At 40.0% G+C, this 18,567-nt stretch overlaps 1 protein-coding gene across 2 annotated transcripts in view; it reads right to left on the reverse strand.

Moving 5' to 3' along the window:
- Positions 1-18,567, reverse strand: part of ANLN (anillin, actin binding protein) — a 32,797-nt gene that overhangs the window by 12,843 nt on the left and 1,387 nt on the right. For both annotated transcript variants that reach the window (XM_072153310.1, XM_072153311.1), the window contains exons 2-14: positions 14,627-14,774; positions 13,236-13,517; positions 12,237-12,571; positions 11,804-12,080; positions 7,621-7,805; positions 7,432-7,539; positions 5,437-5,542; positions 3,412-3,534; positions 2,513-2,784; positions 2,282-2,430; positions 2,039-2,186; positions 482-617; positions 52-219 (exon numbers count right to left, since the gene is read on the reverse strand). In XM_072153310.1, the coding sequence (XP_072009411.1) occupies positions 52-219; positions 482-617; positions 2,039-2,186; positions 2,282-2,430; positions 2,513-2,784; positions 3,412-3,534; positions 5,437-5,542; positions 7,432-7,539; positions 7,621-7,805; positions 11,804-12,080; positions 12,237-12,571; positions 13,236-13,517; positions 14,627-14,774 (2,437 nt within the window). The remainder of the gene's footprint in view (positions 1-51; positions 220-481; positions 618-2,038; positions 2,187-2,281; positions 2,431-2,512; positions 2,785-3,411; positions 3,535-5,436; positions 5,543-7,431; positions 7,540-7,620; positions 7,806-11,803; positions 12,081-12,236; positions 12,572-13,235; positions 13,518-14,626; positions 14,775-18,567) is intronic.

Consider the following 18,567-nt stretch of genomic DNA (forward strand, 5'->3'; position numbering starts at 1 on the left):
TGCACAGAAATGTAACTTTCCAGAAACAGAGAACCGTTTCTGACTACTTGCCTGGCCTTTGAGAGGTGCTGCACACAAAATCTGCTTTCAGAGGCAGGAATATTTCTGAAACAGATATAAGGCCTCTTGATGGAGCGTTATCATGGGAAATAGGTTTCTTCTGAGGTCCTTCACTCTTCAGTTTATTCATCTCCGCAAGCAACGCAGCTCTTTTTTCAGCTATGTAATAAAAAGTTCCAAAAAAGTGTTATAACATAGTCAAGATGGACACATATGTTGGGGCATTAGTCACCCAAAAGCCAAGTAAATGGCTCACATTATCTGCCTGTACTATGCTACTTGTACTTTTACCTCAAACCCAGCATAATGTAATGGTATAGGCCAATTGTTTATTTTCAATTCAGTACAAAAGATGAGACGCAAGAGGTTTCTGAAAAGTCCAAAACCAAACTAAATTAAATCCCAATAGTAAAACACTTACTTGCTACTAGCAGCAAACGCTCAGCCTCAGCTTCTGTCTGGGAGCCTTTTCCGTGTTCTTCATCGATGCAGCAGTTTAGGGCCTGGCTAGCCTGATGGATCACATTTTGTTGTAGGCTGATCTCATTATTAAGCATCTACAAAGAAAATAAGGTCAACCGCCAAACAAATTCACCAGTACATTAAAATTAGGAATTTTGCATGTTTATAATGCTTATATACATATTGAGGCAAAAAGTCTTCACGTGGGTATTAAACGGCTATCACAAATGTTGGCTTCCAGTACAATAATGCCATCTGGAGGACGCACACAGTACAGGCCTAGCTTGTACACTATACAAAACAGGGAAAAAAAGCCAATTGCAAAAGTGGCTCCAATTTGACAATCTGCAGCAGAAGGAGTCACTGCTGTGGATGTTTCCCACAATGTGTGTATTGTCATCAATGCTACCGTTTTATGCTGCACAGGTTAGGGAGGATATTAAAATGATTGAAAAGTGAAGTTTTACAATATTTCCAGCTTACAATCCCCATTAGCAAGGAATCACCTTTTACCAATGTGATATGTAGATTTGTTTAAGAGATGTGTATTTGCATGACAAATCTTATAGAATTTTGTGTACTGCACACAATGAGGTTAAAGGTGTTTTCCCACGAAAGAAAATTCAAATATTTCAATCCCCTAGTGATGTTAACACAATAAAGATCATTTTAACCCCCTTACTTTACAATGTCACTCAGGTTTATTGCTGTTTAGCTCCTATCACTCTTTTTTTTTTTTTTTTTTATATAAGGCTGGAAGGAGACTCAAGTCCATCGGATGTCCTTCATTACACCATCTTTGTCAAAAAAAATTGGTACTCTCTAAGCTGCCCAGTGCAAAATTCCAGGGTGTGGGCGGGGCCTCTCTAAGCAGACACATTATGACCCTCCTAGTTCTGTGTGGGGACAATGTGGTTAAATTATTGGGGTACAGGTGTATATACATTTCATCTGGCTTTGGACATTGTACTAACACATAGAAAGAGAGATTAACAGACAGAAGCTGACAGACTTTTACAGTATGTCACACAGAAATCCAAGATGGCGGCCACCAGGCCCCAAGTCAGAAATTACAGGATCCTGTCTAGGTGCAAGTGAAATTGTATACATGAGAACTGATAGAGACAGGTTGGAATTATATCTGTGAAATGCTGCATTTTTGTTAATAACAGTGAATTAGAGAATTGTTTTATGTTGTTATCCTGAGTACATATAAGAAACTTGTCTTCGTGGGAATACCCCTTTAACACTTCAACCATACAAATAACATGGCAATGGACACTACAGTGATTCTATTCATATAGATTATGGCTTCTATTCTTTACAAGATCTACGACAAATGCAAATGACACATTATCATCCTATTTGATTTTCGTACGAAAGGTCTTGTCATAAAGCAAAACTAACCTGAAAAGAGCCAATGCAAATATACTGTTACTCATTACCAGACACAGAAAGACATACAGTGGATAAAGGATACAGTGGGTTCCTGGCACAGAATACTTCTGATAAATACCTTCATTTTCTGTTTGATGTTGACACTTCTTGGAGACGCGTGCCTTTTGTTTTCAGTTCGCGAAGACACGTCTTCTTTACGGACAATTTTTTGCACAACTGTAGGACGATCTGACTCTTTGTATCTTTGTGATCTGTATGCGTCAATGCTGAATGGAAATGGACATTGTTTTTTTTCGTGCAGAGGACAAACTAGAATTGTCACAGGCGAGATTTTTAATTTTTAAATAAAAAGAATTCCTACCTATAAAGAAGATTTTGACTTTCTTCTTCGGACAGAACTCTCTCCTGGGGCTCCGCAGCATCTTCTCTGGTGCCTTGGAACTTTACAGATTTTGGGCTGTCACATACACTACTAGTATCTGCCGTTATGCTGGATTTAGATAGTAGGGCCTGTTTAACAAATGGAAAGTTAGTAATTTGATATATGTGATGTACAGAACATCGGAATGAATGTGTTACTTATAAAACCTACTTCAGGACTTCCAACACCAACAGTCTCTGCTAAAGGAGCTAGCAAAGACATAGAGGAGATGTTGAGGTCATCTTCTCCATCTTCATAGTCATTTTCTCCATCACTTTCCTCTTTATTGCAGATTTTCCCCACTTGCTTTGGCCCATTTTCTTCAAAGTTTTCATCATCCGCATCTTCCAGAGCATCACTAAATATGTTAGTGATCACTTCAGAACTGTTTATCTCATCAATATCGCCATCCACACTCATCTCAACCTCATCCGCCACCACAACTGGAAGAGAAAATAAATATTAACATGTACTATATAAAAAGAGATTCATTTGAACTTACAGGTTGCAAAACTTCTATAAATCTATAAAGTTTTCCACTATAACTGTCATTATATTGAGAACTACTACATGTATACATAACAATTATTTTTGTGTTGTAAATATATAAGGAGGTTTCCACATAAATGTTTATAGGTCACAAAAGGCTTTTAGTTTAACACTGTATTGACACAATGCATCTACATGTCACAATCTCATTAGGGGTGTATTAAAAAGGCTCCCAGGCCGAGCCCTCTTCATACAGCTGTATAATGCAAATAACACGCACCACTAACATCCGTGATTGGTGCTGGAACCAATGTTGGATGTTAATTATTTAAATGCCATGGGTAAAACCACCCAAGGCATTTAACTACCGTATTGGCTAGGATAGTCATCCCCACCTACCTACAGTGAAATCCAAAAGCAATGAAAACCTTTAGTTTTTTTTTTAGTCAAGAAGGCGGGGACTCAAAAAGAGCAGAGTCAAGATTTCCCTTGTATATATTTTCGTGCTGCCTTCATACATGCAGACGGAGGTGCAAGAAATATTACGTACAGTTCTTCAATAGAATTAGAATAATTCATACCTTTATTTCCATTATCTTGCACTTTACGCCAATCTGGTTTTTCTACGGCTACAGAAGTTGGTTGTATATTTTTCCCAGGACTATGAAGACGTTCAGCCATTTTATTCTGGGCTGCAACAACAGCTACAATAACACATAGAGAAATTGTAAAACACATTTTATATAGTTTTCTTAATGCGATTCTATATTGGATCTAACATTGGGCCAGTTGTTTTCAGACAGCAGTATTTTGCATCAGTCTTATTGATTGTGGAAGACAAATTTGAAATAATAAAAAAAACCACAACACCATAGGGTAAAAGCATGACTGCAGCATGTGCACGTATGACTACTACTAAACTTTTTAAACTATTAGATACATTGGAATTTTCCTCTATGGAGATGCCATAAATCTCTATGGAGCAGAGCGGTCATGTGCAGCCGTCTGCTCCATTAGTTTTACGGCAACAAGGGTTCGACGGATGCCTAGTTTTCGTGATCTGTGGGGGTCTTAGCACTGACACTCCCACTGATCAGCAAGTTAGAAAACCCCTTTAAAGGGAACCTGTCGTCAGCAATTGATTTAATAAACTATTACCAGAATATTGTCAAGCAGAGTAACACCTTCTAGTTATTGTTTCTTTCATGGCCCATGGTGGTGCCATCATGCAGAAAATCAACATGGAAGTGAGATGTAAATTGGTTGTGTAAAGTCAAGGAGGCGGAGAGTTTTACTCTGAAGTAAAAGTGGGGAGCTATGAATGCCTCCTCGTCTTAATTTGGATGGGACATAAACCTGTCTTGTGCATTTGGATCCATGTGTTAGAACTGGTGCCTAACTTGACCCAAGTGGAAAGTGAAGTGAGTAAGCAAAAGTAGCACAAATTGGCAGTAACGACAATTGTATGCAAGAAAAATGATGTAACTACAATGATTCATTCCCCCACTGGATTTTATTTAGGTTTACTAGAACATATGGAGCCGAATATATTGTATTTAAAGGGGTATTCCCATTTCAGCAAATAAAATGTTTTACATGATGAAAAGTTATACAAATTTCCAATATACTTTTTGTATCAATTTGTCACGGTTTTCTAGATCTCGGATAGCTGTCATTCTATAGGAAGCAGCATTGTTTATTTCCAGGTAGACATCTGACCATGCATGGGTCGTTATATACCAAACACCTCTGGTTACTCTCTGTGATACTAACGTGTCTGTGACCATTGTCAGATTTCTAGCTACTGGAAATAAACAATGCAGCTTTCTGTAGAATGACCGCAAGCAGAAATCCAGAAAACCATGAGGAATATAGAAAGTATATTGGAATATTGTATAATTTGTGAATTTACAAACAATAACATTAATTTGATGAAATGGGAATACCCCATTAAAGGGAACCTGTCACCAGGAGACCCATTTTTAGCACTCCCCCAGTCCCCACAGAGCATAGTACATACACTGCCAAAGTGTTTTTGTATTAAAAATTGGTTTTACAGAAAAAAAGATATGTTATATTCTACCTTTACGTCAGCGACGCCCCCTGCTCCTCTACAGCCAATCCCGAGTGTGGGGAGTTATTCATACATTTGAAAAGGTCACATGGAGTAGCTGTTTCCCAAGGGTGGGGGGACTGCTCCTTTCCAGCCCCTCCCATTTGGCAACTGCCTAGTCACACAGCAGATGATAATGAAAGGTACAATATAACATATCTTTTTTTCTGTAAAACCAATTTTTAATACAAAAACACTTTGGCAGTGTATGTGCTATGCTCTGTGGGGACTGGGGGAGTGCTAAAAATGGCTCTCCTGGTTACAGGTTCCCTTTAAATTTGAGGCTGTAATCTGCAAAAATTAGGAAACGTTCAAGGTATATGAATACTTTTGTAAACACTGTATGTATGGTGCCGAGTACACACCATGAGAAATGCTTAACCACTTACATGCGGTTTTTATGGAGAGGTTTTGAAAGTGTTATGATGTAGTAACATAACCTTTACTTGGTCTAATCACATTCATAACTCAACATCAAGTAACACATTATTACCTGTATTGTTTCTATCAGGTGTAACTGGGAGCTTTTCACTTCCAGGATGTGACGTTACATCAGGCTTGGGTGGTTTACTAGAGGTTACAGGATGAACCAGAGTTTCCTACAAAAGGTTTAGGAAAACAAAATATCATAGAGCATATAAACGCATATAAAACTTCAAGGGGGTTTTCACCACAAAAAAAAAAAGAAGATCACCTATTCTTTTTTGAGATCACTAGGGATTGAACAACCAGAAAACATTTTTATTTTCACGTGACCATAGGCCACTTATGATGGGTCAGCAATGACCTTGTTATGGCTCAGCTCCTGATGTTTAGCACCAATGACCCTGGGGTGGTTAGCGGGAACCTGGAGTTTGTTTTGTTAATGTAGCCTAGAAACAATGGATCATTGTGTAGATGTGTGATCAAGATCTTTTCTCTCCAAATGTTGGTAAACTCCATACCATGACTGCCAGGGGTCACAAACCTGCTTGGCTCAATGATTGGCACCTGCAGCCATTGTTACTTACAGCCAACCAATCATTGCTGAAGACTAGGAGACCACTGCAATGCTGGAGCAGTTGTGTAGTCGATGTAGTAATGGCTGTCACCGTCTACCAACAGGATCAAGGATTGTAAACCAAGCGATCATGGGAATACCAAATTTGTATAGGTTTTATGATGTTTTCATACATTTACAAAAATTAAAACAAAACAACAGTTCTTTTTGGATTTTGCCATCTTCTGACACAAATAACTGTTTCATACTTCAATGTACGGAGGTGTGTGGTGTAATTTTTTGCGACTTTTGATGACGTTTGCATTGCTATCATTTTTAGGACAGTGCTACCTTTTGATCACTTTATTGATTTTTTTAATATTTTTCAAAATGGGACAAAAGTTCCATTTTTGCCTTCGGGCGCTATTTTCCATTACGGGGTTAAACGCAGTGAAAAACCATAATTATAATTTGATAGATTGGGCATTTTTGGACGCGGTGATACCTAATGTGTTTATGATTTTTCACCGTTTATTAATATTTATAACAGTTCGGGGGGGGGGGGGTGATAAAAAAAATGTATAATTAAAAAAAACCCTAAAATTTCTTTTAAAAAAACTTTTAAAAAATGTAAAAACCATAGGTTGTCTGATCGATCCTACCATATACTGCCATACTACTACTATGGCAGTATATGGGGATTTTCCTCCTCACTCATTACAATGTGCTGATAGCAAATAGTAAAGATAGGGTTAATACGAGTCAGCCCCGGGTCTTCGGAAGCATTGCCAGCGGCGATCGGCAGGAATACACTGTACTAGTATGGCGCATGTCAGGAAGGGGTTAAAGACCCGTCAACAGAATTATACCCCTCACAGTAAGGGTACATTCACAGGCGGTATGCCCGCTGTGTGCTGGAGAGGAGGTGGTGGCCCCTCCTCCCTCCATAGAGAATAGCGGCCGCATGTACGTCCCCGCAGACGGCCATGTGAATGATCCCTAATAGCGGCTAGTAAAGGATTAAAAGTACTTCTCTGATATGCAAATGAGTAGAAGAGTCAATTTCTGAATGTAAAGAGTCATGTTTTCTCCAGGTAGCCAGTGAACCAAACCTCCATCAAAGTGCCTGTTTAAATCCCAGTCTGAGCCAACAGGAAGTCCTCTCCTTGTCCTTACCAGACTGCTATCCCTCTCACTGCATGGTGAATTTAGCAGTGAGCACTGTGTAGGAAACTGCAGATCTTATCACCATTTCACGGACCCAGTGATGGGAGGAGCCATATGGTGATTGGTGGAGCCAACATAGACAAGGTAAGAAAAAAATTGGTGAACCATTTTACTGGTGGGAGGAGGCAGTTTTAAGCAGGGACGCCTCTTGATGACAAGTTTCGTTTGGTTGCTTATAGTTGGGATAGGCTACTAATGGTAGGAATTGGCAGAATCAATGCAGTCTTATCACAGTTTACACAGGTTCATCAGCTTGTCTCTGGATGAAGTTTTAGGGATTACCTGTTGAGTCTCCTTCTGTTTAGCTTTAGACGGGTCTTCCTTGTCTGCATTCCACACCTTGCCTTTATCAAACCTGCTACGAAGGGCTGCAAGTTCTTTCTCACGTTCCTTTTAAATAAGAATAATTGTTAATTTTGCTTATCCTATTAAAATAGTTTTTGTCACTAGACTGCAGTGCTAGATAGACACCTGTTTCTGTTGTTGGGTTAAGCTGGCAGTGCTGGATACTTCTTTTTGCTTCAGCAGTCTTTCTTGGATAGTCTTGGTGTTTGGAGTCAACACTGCAGACTTTACCGCAAGATTTGTAGGTGCAGGACTGCGTTCTTGACACTTCTCTCCAAATCGCTCCAAGAAGGATTTAATTCCGGGCCCACCTGTAGCGCAAGGTTGTAAAATTTAGTGCAAAATAACAACAACCTACCACATTAATAAAATTGGTACATTGTAGTGAACAGATACTTATTCAAAAGTCAACTTTTCCAATTATGCCAATGGCGCAGGTTTCCAGAGCACCCCCAGTGTTGAAGCTACAAAAGCTGTTACAATGGGCAGAACAAGTCTCCCCTTTCCAATGCATTTCCTACTGCTGCTAGATCACCCCAGCAGTGGTAAGAGGGAGTGAACCGGGGATGGGCAAGACATATTTATGATTATAAGATTATGGTCCTGGCAAGGTGATTGTTCATGGAGAGAGTTCACATCCATCCGTTGGCATTTTACAGTCAGGAATGTTTGGCTGATGAGGTAAAGGACAGGAGACTTCACTTTATAAATCAAGAAATGTCCTGACCCTACACTTACACACATTACAAAAAAACATGAAGTAAATTGGCCAACCCCTTTAACACTTGTAAATTAATACCATTGGTGCATCTTGTGTTCAAGTCAGTTATCACAAATCCTCCTTAACGCCTTGTATTCTGCATTTCGGTTTTTCACTCCCCATCTTCCAAATGCAATAACTTTGGAATTTTTCCTTTAGAGTTTTTTAACAGAAAAATAAAAATGCTGTGACACAAAAAAGCTGCCCGCTTCATATATACACAGTTTTCACTGTGTGTTCCAAATTACACTAAATTATATTATTTTGGGTCATTTAAATCACAGGGATACCAAAATTATTCTGATATCGCAATATTCTGATGCCAATAACTTTTTCATAGACCAGTGTATTGAAACTTGGTATTGAAAGGTGGGATTGATGATGGGAAGAGCTGACATACCTGATAACTGGAATCTACACTCACCGGCCACTTTATTAGGTACACCTGTCCAACTGCTCGTTAACACTTAATTTCTAATCAGCCAATCACATGGCGGCAACTCAGTGCATGTAGACATGGTCAAGACAATCTCCTGCAGTTCAAATCGAGCATCAGAAAGGGGAAGAAAGGTGATTTGAGTGCCTTTAAACGTGGCATGGTTGTTGGTGCCAGAAGGGCTGGTCTGAGTATTTCAGAAACTGCTGATCTACTGGGATTTTCACGCACAACCATCTCTAGGGTTTACAGAGAATGGTCCGAAAAAGAAAAAACATCCAGTGAGCGGCAGTTCTGTGGGCGGAAATGCCTTGTTGATGCCAGAGGTTAGAGGAGAATGGGCAGACTGGTTCGAGCTGATAGAAAGGAAACAGTGACTCAAATCGCCACCCGTTACAACCAAGGTAGGCAGAAGAGCATCTCTGAACGCACAGTACGTCGAACTTTGAGGCAGATGGGCTACAGCAGCAGAAGACCACACCGGGTGCCACTCCTTTCAGCTAAGAACAGGAAACTGAGGCTACAATTTGCACAAGCTCATCGAAATTGGACAGTAGAAGATTGGAAAAACGTTGCCTGGTCTGATGAGTCTCGATTTCTGCTGCGACATTCGGATGGTAGGGTCAGAATTTGGCGTCAACAACATGAAAGCATGGATCCATCCTGCCTTGTATCAACGGTTCAGGCTGGTGGTGGTGGTGTCATGGTGTGGGAAATATTTTCTTGGCACTATTTGGGCCCCTTGGTACCAATTGAGCATCGTTGCAACGCCACAGCCTACCTGAGTATTGTTGCTGACCATGTCCATCCCTTTAAGACCACAATGTACCCAACATCTGATGGCTACTTTCAGCAGGAGAATGCGCCATGTCATAAAGCTGGAATCATCTCAGACTGGTTTCTTGAACATGACAATGAGGTCACTGTACTCAAATGGCCTCCACAGTCACCAGATCTCAATCCAATAGAGCATCTTTGGGATGTGGTGGAACGGGAGATTCGCATCATGGATGTGCAGCCGACAACTCTGCGGCAACTGTGTGATGCCATCATGTCAATATGGACCAAAATCTCTGAGGAGCTTCCAGCACCTTGTTGAATCTATGCCACGAAGAATTGAGGCAGTTCTGAAGGCAAAAGGGGGTCCAACCCGTTACTAGCATGGTGTACCTAATAAAGTGGCCGGTGAGTGTATATGACCCGTTGAACAGCTTTTATTGAAATATTTATGTGTTGCGAAATGAAACGTTTGGACTTTCTTTCCTGCTCTGGGGTTTACTGCAAAGGATAATCATTTTTATGTTATAGACGAGTCCTTTTGGAACAAAGAGATACCCAACAGGTTTGTATTTATGTTTATTTCTGTCTAAGTAAAGGGAGGCAATTAGAACTATTTTTTGCTACTTTTTTTTTCCAAGCCCTCTAGGGTACTTGAATCCTTGGGGTACTGATCACAGATACAACACACTGCAATACTACTGTACAGCTTACTGTAGATCCTGCTATTACAGCTAGGAGAGCGTCAGAAGGGCTTCTAGCAAAAAGACTCCTCCTCTGCTTACATAATATGCATGGGAAGGGGGAGGTGACCAATATAGTCCTCCAGGGCGCTGCACAGTACAGGCAGTCCCCGGGTTACATACAAGATAGGGTCTGCAGGTTTGTTCTTAAGTTGAATTTGTATGCAAGTCGGAACTGTATATTTTATCATTGTAATCCCAGCCAGAACGTTTTTGGTCTCTGTGACAATTGGATTTTAAAAAATGTTAGGTTGTCATAAGAATCAGGATTAACAATAAAGCTTCATTACAGACGCCTCTGATAACTGTTACAGCTGATCATTGTAGCCTAGGACCAAAGTACAATAAATTACTAATATCCAGTGGTCCATTTGTAACTAGGGGTCGTATGCAAGTCGAGTGTTCTTAAGTAGGGGACAGTCTGTAATAGTACAGCACTTACTTTTATGGGTTGGAACAAGGTCTACCATCTTTAAACAGTGAGGGAAATTTATCAGGCTGTCTGGAACAGAATTTTAGATTCATTTAGGCCAAAAACTGGATATAGCTTGCAAAACTTTAAAAGGGGATTTCCCATGAAGACAAGTCAGACCCTATCCTCAGTGCAGAGACCCCAGCAGATCAGGAAAACAAGGGGTCCGGCTGAGCCCTCTCCCCTCCTCAGACTAAATGGGGCAGACGGCCGCGCATGACCGTTCTATGGAGCTGACAGAAATTGCGGAGCGCCGTGCTCAACAATCTTACTCATCTCCATAACGACTAATGGAGCAGATCGGTCATGCACGTCCCTTTTGCTCCATTAGTCTGAGAAGCGGCGAGGGGTCGGTCGGACCCCTCGTTTTCCCGATCTGCAGGGGTCTCAGCAAGTTAGGCACTATACCGTGGATTCATGACAAAAAGCTTGCAAGACAAAAAATTATTTGCATCTATTAGTTGGTCTAGTTAAATGACACAATGAAGATTCTGCCTCAGAAGAAGACTGGTCTAATTTGCAACACATTGATAACCCCCTTCCCTCATTTAGTTATTGGCCCTGAAGAAATGTGTAACCACAACTATGTGTGTGTTGGAAGTAACAGGACTGTGAAAATAGGACTAGGAAAGTCTGCTAGGTTCTGTGATCTCTGGATTCAAACAGCTCCCCAGCCACTCCCCTATAATATCTAACCTGTTGCTGCTTCAAGTAGTAGAGAGGGGAGGGGCTGGGAGATCTAACACAGTAGTGCACCGAGTTCAGCTGCAATCTTGGAATATAAAATAATTTTTCCCAGCCATACTTTTAACAACAACACACAAAAAAGGCTCGACTAAACAGATCTCCAGGACTGATAATACAAAGCTGTAGACAGTAATTAGTGTCAAAACTACTCATAGCTGTCAACTCTCTAGTCCCAGATTGTGGTGGGACACATTTCCAGGGGGACTTATTTCAAAGATGTTTCATGTTAAATCATAAAGACTATACAGATTATTACAGATCTGCTGTAAAGGACTATTAAAGCAAAAAACGATAAGCTGCTGTTTAACAGCTAAATTTAAACGTATATAGTCCTACATGATCACTTTTCTTATATTTTATCTACCGGTACTTACCCGGTGTAGTAATTTTATCATTTGGTTGTGCAGGTGTTCTAGAAATTTCTTCTTTCTGGACTGCCTGCTGAACTGAAAACACCTTTGAGGATGGCCTCTCAGATTTTGGTGGGGTAGATATTTTGGTTGCTCGTAAGTTGACTGTCTGAGCTGGAGTGATCTTTTTCTCCTCCAGCTTGGAAGAAGCAATTCCTGATGGTTTATCCTTAGATTTTGGAGTTACACTTGTGGAGATTGTAGCAGATCTTGTAGATTTTACCTCTGCAGGTTTATTTTCCTGTAAGTAAAGGAATGTTAAATCTGAACTGACAAAAGGTTTGGAATTATTAACTTTGCATCAATATACACATTAAATAAAAATTACATACAGAACTAAAATATATTACAAAAACAGATTAGGTTATAAGTAACAAAAGACAATCCGTACACATACCAATGTGCTGGGGGCTGCAGCTTTAGTTACAGAGATGCTCTGAGAAGCAGAGACGGTTTCCTGCCTCACACTACGACCATTGATCCCTGCAGAGGCTGAACTGGCAGTGGACACTTTGGGAAAACAAGCAGTACCAGGCTTTTCTTGTGTATTGTTTGGTCTAACACATGGGTGACTTAGGTCATCTTCCCAGGAACCAATTGTTGCAGCAAGGTTAGCAAAGCGACCACGACGGTTTGATGGAGTGTCCAGACTGACAGCAGGAGTCTCCAACTTTGGAGGAGAGGGGACATTTTCTTTAGATGGATAGAGGTTTGGGGATTCTGGAGGACTACCTACAAAACAAAATATAGTCATGTAAATGTACCATTTATAATTCCTCTTTTTGTGCTTCCTGAATGTGAAAACTGACCAAATTCATAATAATTTACAACTTAACTTTTTTTTTCATATCAAAAGGGATGCATCACACATACTTGTTTTAACCAATTAAAAGGTTTACAGACCTATTCTAATTAGTTTATTTTAATTATAAAATCTTTACATAATAAGGGGCACCTAACATGCCTGAAGTGAGCAGGAGCTCAGAGATTTGTTTTATAGTGGACTGCTTGTTCGATGAAGATAAAAGACTCATTGATTTCTGTAAAGGAGTTATTCCCCGACCCCCACCCACCCAGATGCTGGCACTGGACAATTTTATTGCTGGTCTATACTTTACAGAGAAACACCTGCTAGCAGTACACTCTGTAGAATTGGTGCACCGACTGCCACTAAGATAAAAGGTTCAATGTAATCTTTGTGGAAACTTTACTACTCACACAGTCAGATCCCCATTAAACAACTACTTGCATTTTTTTTTTAGAAAGAAAAAAGAAATCTATGCAAAAGGACTAAAAAGCATATAAATGAAATACATCCTGGAAAGTCTTGCCAAGAAATAGACTTGTCTGCTTATATGAACTCTGCGATATATATTATGGGAAGGTAATACTTTACCATCACATTCCAAATATCGCCTCTGCTGTGCCAACTTCTGCATTCGGGTCTTTAAAGCTGCCGCGCGGTCATTGTCCTCAGGGTTCAAACTTGGTTCTTCTTTCTTTAAGAGCACAGAGCTTGGAGGAGACGGAGATCTCGCTTGAGCGTAGGAGGGCATCTCAGAAGTGTTTTTCACTTTTTCTGGGCTTTTCGGTTCTTTGTTTTCTGCCTCAGATTTTTGCGTTTCAACATTATCAGAACAGCGTCTTTTTGATGGGGATGGTTTTGAGCATGGTTTAGCTGAAAAGGGGAAAGGGTTGTTTTGACTTTAGATTACATAAACTCAAAAATATTTAAAAAGAATAGGTATAGAAGGCTTTTAATATGTTTTGATCTATTACATTGACATATCGAATAGAATAAAATGAGTCTTATTAAACTTTTATTGAAAATTTTGGACTGTGTGTCTCTCCAGCTGTCATATTTTATAATGCACTGCAAGATACAGAGTAGCATACTGTGCTCCATCTGTTACACAGTTCTCCGCCTGTAGTCTCCCTCTGTAATAATGTCAGCTTACAATTGTTAGGACAACCTTACAACCAAATAAAAACGAAGATCAAAAGCAAAGCCACCTGCAAAGTATTCAGTATAGCTGAGATGACAATAAAACGCTACCAGAGGGCAATGTAATATTATATTGAGATAGGTCACCACAGCAGTCAAGCATAGGTCTTAGCGGTGAGCTCCGCACATTAACACCTCTATCATCAAAATCCATCCTGATAAACCAGGGGCAGTAACGTATAGATACAGACACTGACTGAGATAATCATTTTTTTATTTGCTATCCATTGCATTATTGCTTCCAAAAGCAACTTTTAAGATTATGGTAAGGAGTGAAAGGCTACTGTGGCAGTTCCCAAAGCCCCTCCCTGGTGCAGCTTCACAGTCTTTAGTCTAAACTTAGGCCTGGTTGGTGGTGGAGTTTGTTTTGTGCACAAAGATTAAACTTTTTTTTTTGCTTGCGCAATCACATCTGGATTCTTAAGATAAATCAGATGCAACACTAAAAAAAAACGGGTTGTGGCAGATGGGTGAAAAAGCCAAACATTTTTCCGCAAATCTGCAAATGTGGACAAAGAAATATACAAATATAATAGAAAAAGGGAGAAAAGACCAAGATAAATATTGGACATTTTGCATATACTTGGAAACTTTTCAGGGGAATGTGTCACAATTATACAAATGTATTCCATTGCCTCCCATACAACTCTTCTATATCATAGGCTAATGTTACATTAGTATGATGATTATGTATAGCCTAGTCTCTATATTTGTTCTTACACATAGCACATGAGTTTAACATATCAATAGACTCTTCCTATGGTAAGGTCATCTGCATTTACCTTCTTCAGCCACTTTAGGGGGCTGAGTATTTGTCTCTGTAAGTGGTCTTTTGGTTAAAGCTCCTGGCCGTGTACCAGCTCCTACAGGTCTGTCAGCCATCTTTTTCTGAAGATTCTCTCTTCTGGCTCTCGTCCTTTCAAGCAATTTCTGTGAAAACATTTAAGAATATTACTATACAAGCTAACTAAAAATATTGTAAACATACTAACAAAACATATAGAACAGTCAGCACCATAAGGATTTCTGATTTCATCAACAGGCATAGAAAAAAATAATAATAATAACATGACCAAAAAATAAAGTGTTATTACCTGAAAATTCACATATAATGTTCTTATATGCAAAAGTAAAATGTTCTTACCAAAACCCCCCTATAACAGTGGTGGCAAACCTATGGCACTCAGAGCCATCTCTGTGTGCACCCAGGTCGTCACCCTAACACAAAGTTTGCCAGAAAAGGTTGGGTGACTGGAGGCATCCTCCAGCAGCCCTAGGGAGCCCAGGATGTGCTGTGTTCAGCACTATTTTAAAGTAACAAATTCTGTGGCTCCTGTCACATTCAAGGGAAGGAAGCTACAACTGATAATATGAATTTTTCCTCCTTCATTCAACAGTATTTGTTTCCTGAAGACACCGATACAATTGAAATCTAAGTAGGGAGCAATAAGTTGTTGAGTAAAGGAAATCTAGCATTAGGTTCACTGATGGCAGACCACTAACGCTTACATGTTCATCTATTCCAGTGCGGTCCTGTAGTGTGTGTTTTTTTTTTAGGGGGGGAAAAATAAAAAGTAAATAAGCCTGTGGGGCACTCTGGGCGTCAATGGAGCCTCTGTATTTACCAGATTGGCCGTCTCGTCCCACTCCTACTCCTGCAGAAAGACGGCGATGTCACCTGGTTTTTTGCAAATCCCATGGTATTATCTTTATTGCACAGACTGTGGCACACGGAAGATACTTCCGCACATGTACAGAGTCCTATGATATCACCAGTACTGTGCTATACAAGCTGGCAGTCATGTGTATGGGAGTAGCGGTCATACGCTGCTGCCTGCTCCATTAGTCTGAGGAGGGGCAAGAGGTCGGTTGGACCCCTCGTTTTTGCGATCTGCGGGGGTCTTGGCACTGAGACTCCCACTGAACAGCAAGTTAGGTCCTTTTCCGTGGATAGGGCATAAACTGACTTCATGGTAAACCGCTTTAACTGGGTTTTTGCTGTAGTTTGGGCACTCGGACCATCACTGCGAGTTCTCCTAAGAGATTTACCGAAATGTATATGGATATTACTGTAAGTGCACATACTACAGCCAAAAAGGCAAAGCACTGACACTAAAATCTGTATAATTGATGCACTATATCCCAAATATACTGGCATCTTAAAAAGACTGTAGTTATTGTTCAATGTTGTCTATTGATTGATTTTTGGTCAGGGCTTTCTCATACTAGACATATGGCAGCGTTGCAGCATTTTCGAATCCCCAGAGATCGCTTTTCAATCATCAAAGGGAAATTCTTTTCCATGGCAACATTAAAAAACACATGTTAACAATCTGCAGATCTACATCTGTTTACATGCTCTTCCACCAGTCAGCAAGATAGGACTTCCTCTGTAACAACACAGTCTGTTCTTTACTAGAAATCTCTGCTCAACACTCAGGATTCCAGGGTTATCCCACAGCTTAGTCAGATACGGAATAAGAAATTGTGCAGCCATTTCAAACAAATGTCAGAAGACACCGCACCCACTTTCATTTGAACTGTCCAATACTGTCAGCAATGATATGCATTAACATTTCTATTGTCCTATGAGTCAGAGCCTTTGGCTGATGCTACACGTCCTCATGCTGCAGCTTGCTGAAGTGAAGCCGTTACTCAAAGCATTTTTCCACAAGTATTTGCTGGAACCTTGCCCATAACCGGCCTCATCTTTATAGCTGCAGAAAATTACATCCTTCCAATTATGGAAAAAACAGATGATGAGCGAACGCTACACGACTTCACCACATGACTCTTACAGTTTTCAAAAAAGTTACTACAACAGTCTCCGGGTTTGAGGGGAATAATGCACATCATTGTGTCACAACAGCCAAATATTTCAGATACAAACAGGAAGAAATGTGCTTATCCGTATATAATCGTCCATATAGTGGGAAATGCAATGACACATAGTGTGGAGGATATCACAAAGGGTCATATAAAAATATTCAAGCAGTACACATTAGGAGGACTAATCTCACTATTGTGGGTTCTGAAAGTCTATTGCGCTGTACATACATCTGCTTCTGGAAAACTATTGTTTGTTAGCAGCCATTCATGGACGGAAAGAAGCAGACTAGAGGTTTAGTAACATCTTTACCCCCATATCTATGTCTCCAGGAATAACATAGTACAAAATGTAATAGACACTGTGGACATGTATTTGCAGGTATGTGATACCAGCAGCTACTGTAACAGTGTGGGATTTCTGTCATGGCATCTAGTCTGTATTTATAATAAGCTCATTTCTTATTTGACTCATGTAGGGTATGAAAGGTCCTGTCTACAATTCCCTACTATGTGAAATCTCCCATTTAGCTATAAAAAATAAAAATGCCACAGTCGTATGAAAATGAGCCGAGAAGAGTTGTATTTTGCCTGAAAGGAGTCAAATTTAGAGGATGAAGCCCCTATTTTCGGTTCTGGAGCTTGTGGTTCAGTGATCTATATAAACAGAAGATACTGGCAGTTAAAAGAAATATAGCAACTAAATAAAGAATGATAAACTAGAACATTTAGGCCTTACTCACAATAATGTATGCTAGCCCGGGTGAGCATAAAGGAGTGGTAAGCACTCCTCAATTACGGTGTGGTAAGACAGCATATGCTCGCTACATTGTTACTAGGCGCCATAAAATTCAATGGGAGCCGTGATCCGTCCGCAAATTGTATTGTCGGAGCATGGACCCCCATATGTTCCTTTATAATGAGACCTTACTCATAGATCCTCACACTATGACTGCGGTAATCATATTATTATTCACCGCCTCCTTCCTTCAAAAATGAACTTTTACATTTATGCTAATGACCCTGAGGGCTACCCTAGCCCCTCTGTCATCTGACTTTATACGTTTTCCATTCACTTCAGAACAGATTATTGGTTAAGACACTGGTTAAGAAGTTATATATTTTATGCTGTACAGCCTTGCTGGACATTTTGAAGTTAAATTCACCATATATCAAATAAATTTTAAAAAATCCACCCACCTACTGAATCTCTAGGGAAAATGTATTTTAAATCTGAACTGCAGAATGTACATTTTCAGATAATTCACAATGCAAAGTGTAAATTATACAGCAAATTCGCATGTAAAAAAAAATGTTGATTTTGCTCAAAATTTCATGGTTAATTTACAGCAGTTTTCTTCAGCCTGAAGGATGAGAAAAACCCAACCCTTATTTGAAAACTGCAACATTTGCATTCTTAAAGGACACCTGTCATCAGGTCTGTGTCACTTGTCCTGTCACTACTACCTGTTGGAGCAGCTCACAAGGATCCCATCCCAGCCTTTATCTAGTTATTTCATACATTAATCAATATAAAAGCATCTATTCTTTATTATGTAAATGAGGCTGGTCACATGGTCAGAGGCAGTGATGTCACCCGTTACCCCTCCCCTCTCCTCCTCAGGTCTGTGTGTAATGTATAGTAAAGCATTGCTGGTGTGTGTGCTGCATCTGCTGACATGCTGTGTTCTCCTAATACACAGAGACATGGAGCAGCCATCACATCATTATACAGCCTCACGTCATTACATGGGCTGTCAGTCAAGCACTGGGGGTGTGGCTGTACCTCCCACTCATGAATAAGCTGGACAGCTTGAATATGCTAATGACTCATTGGACATTTCACAGGTCATTTGCATACAGCTTTAGGACCTCATTGCTTAGGTTTACAGGCATG

This window comes from Engystomops pustulosus, chromosome 5 (genome assembly GCF_040894005.1).
Source record: "Engystomops pustulosus chromosome 5, aEngPut4.maternal, whole genome shotgun sequence".
NCBI lineage: Eukaryota > Metazoa > Chordata > Amphibia > Anura > Leptodactylidae > Engystomops > Engystomops pustulosus.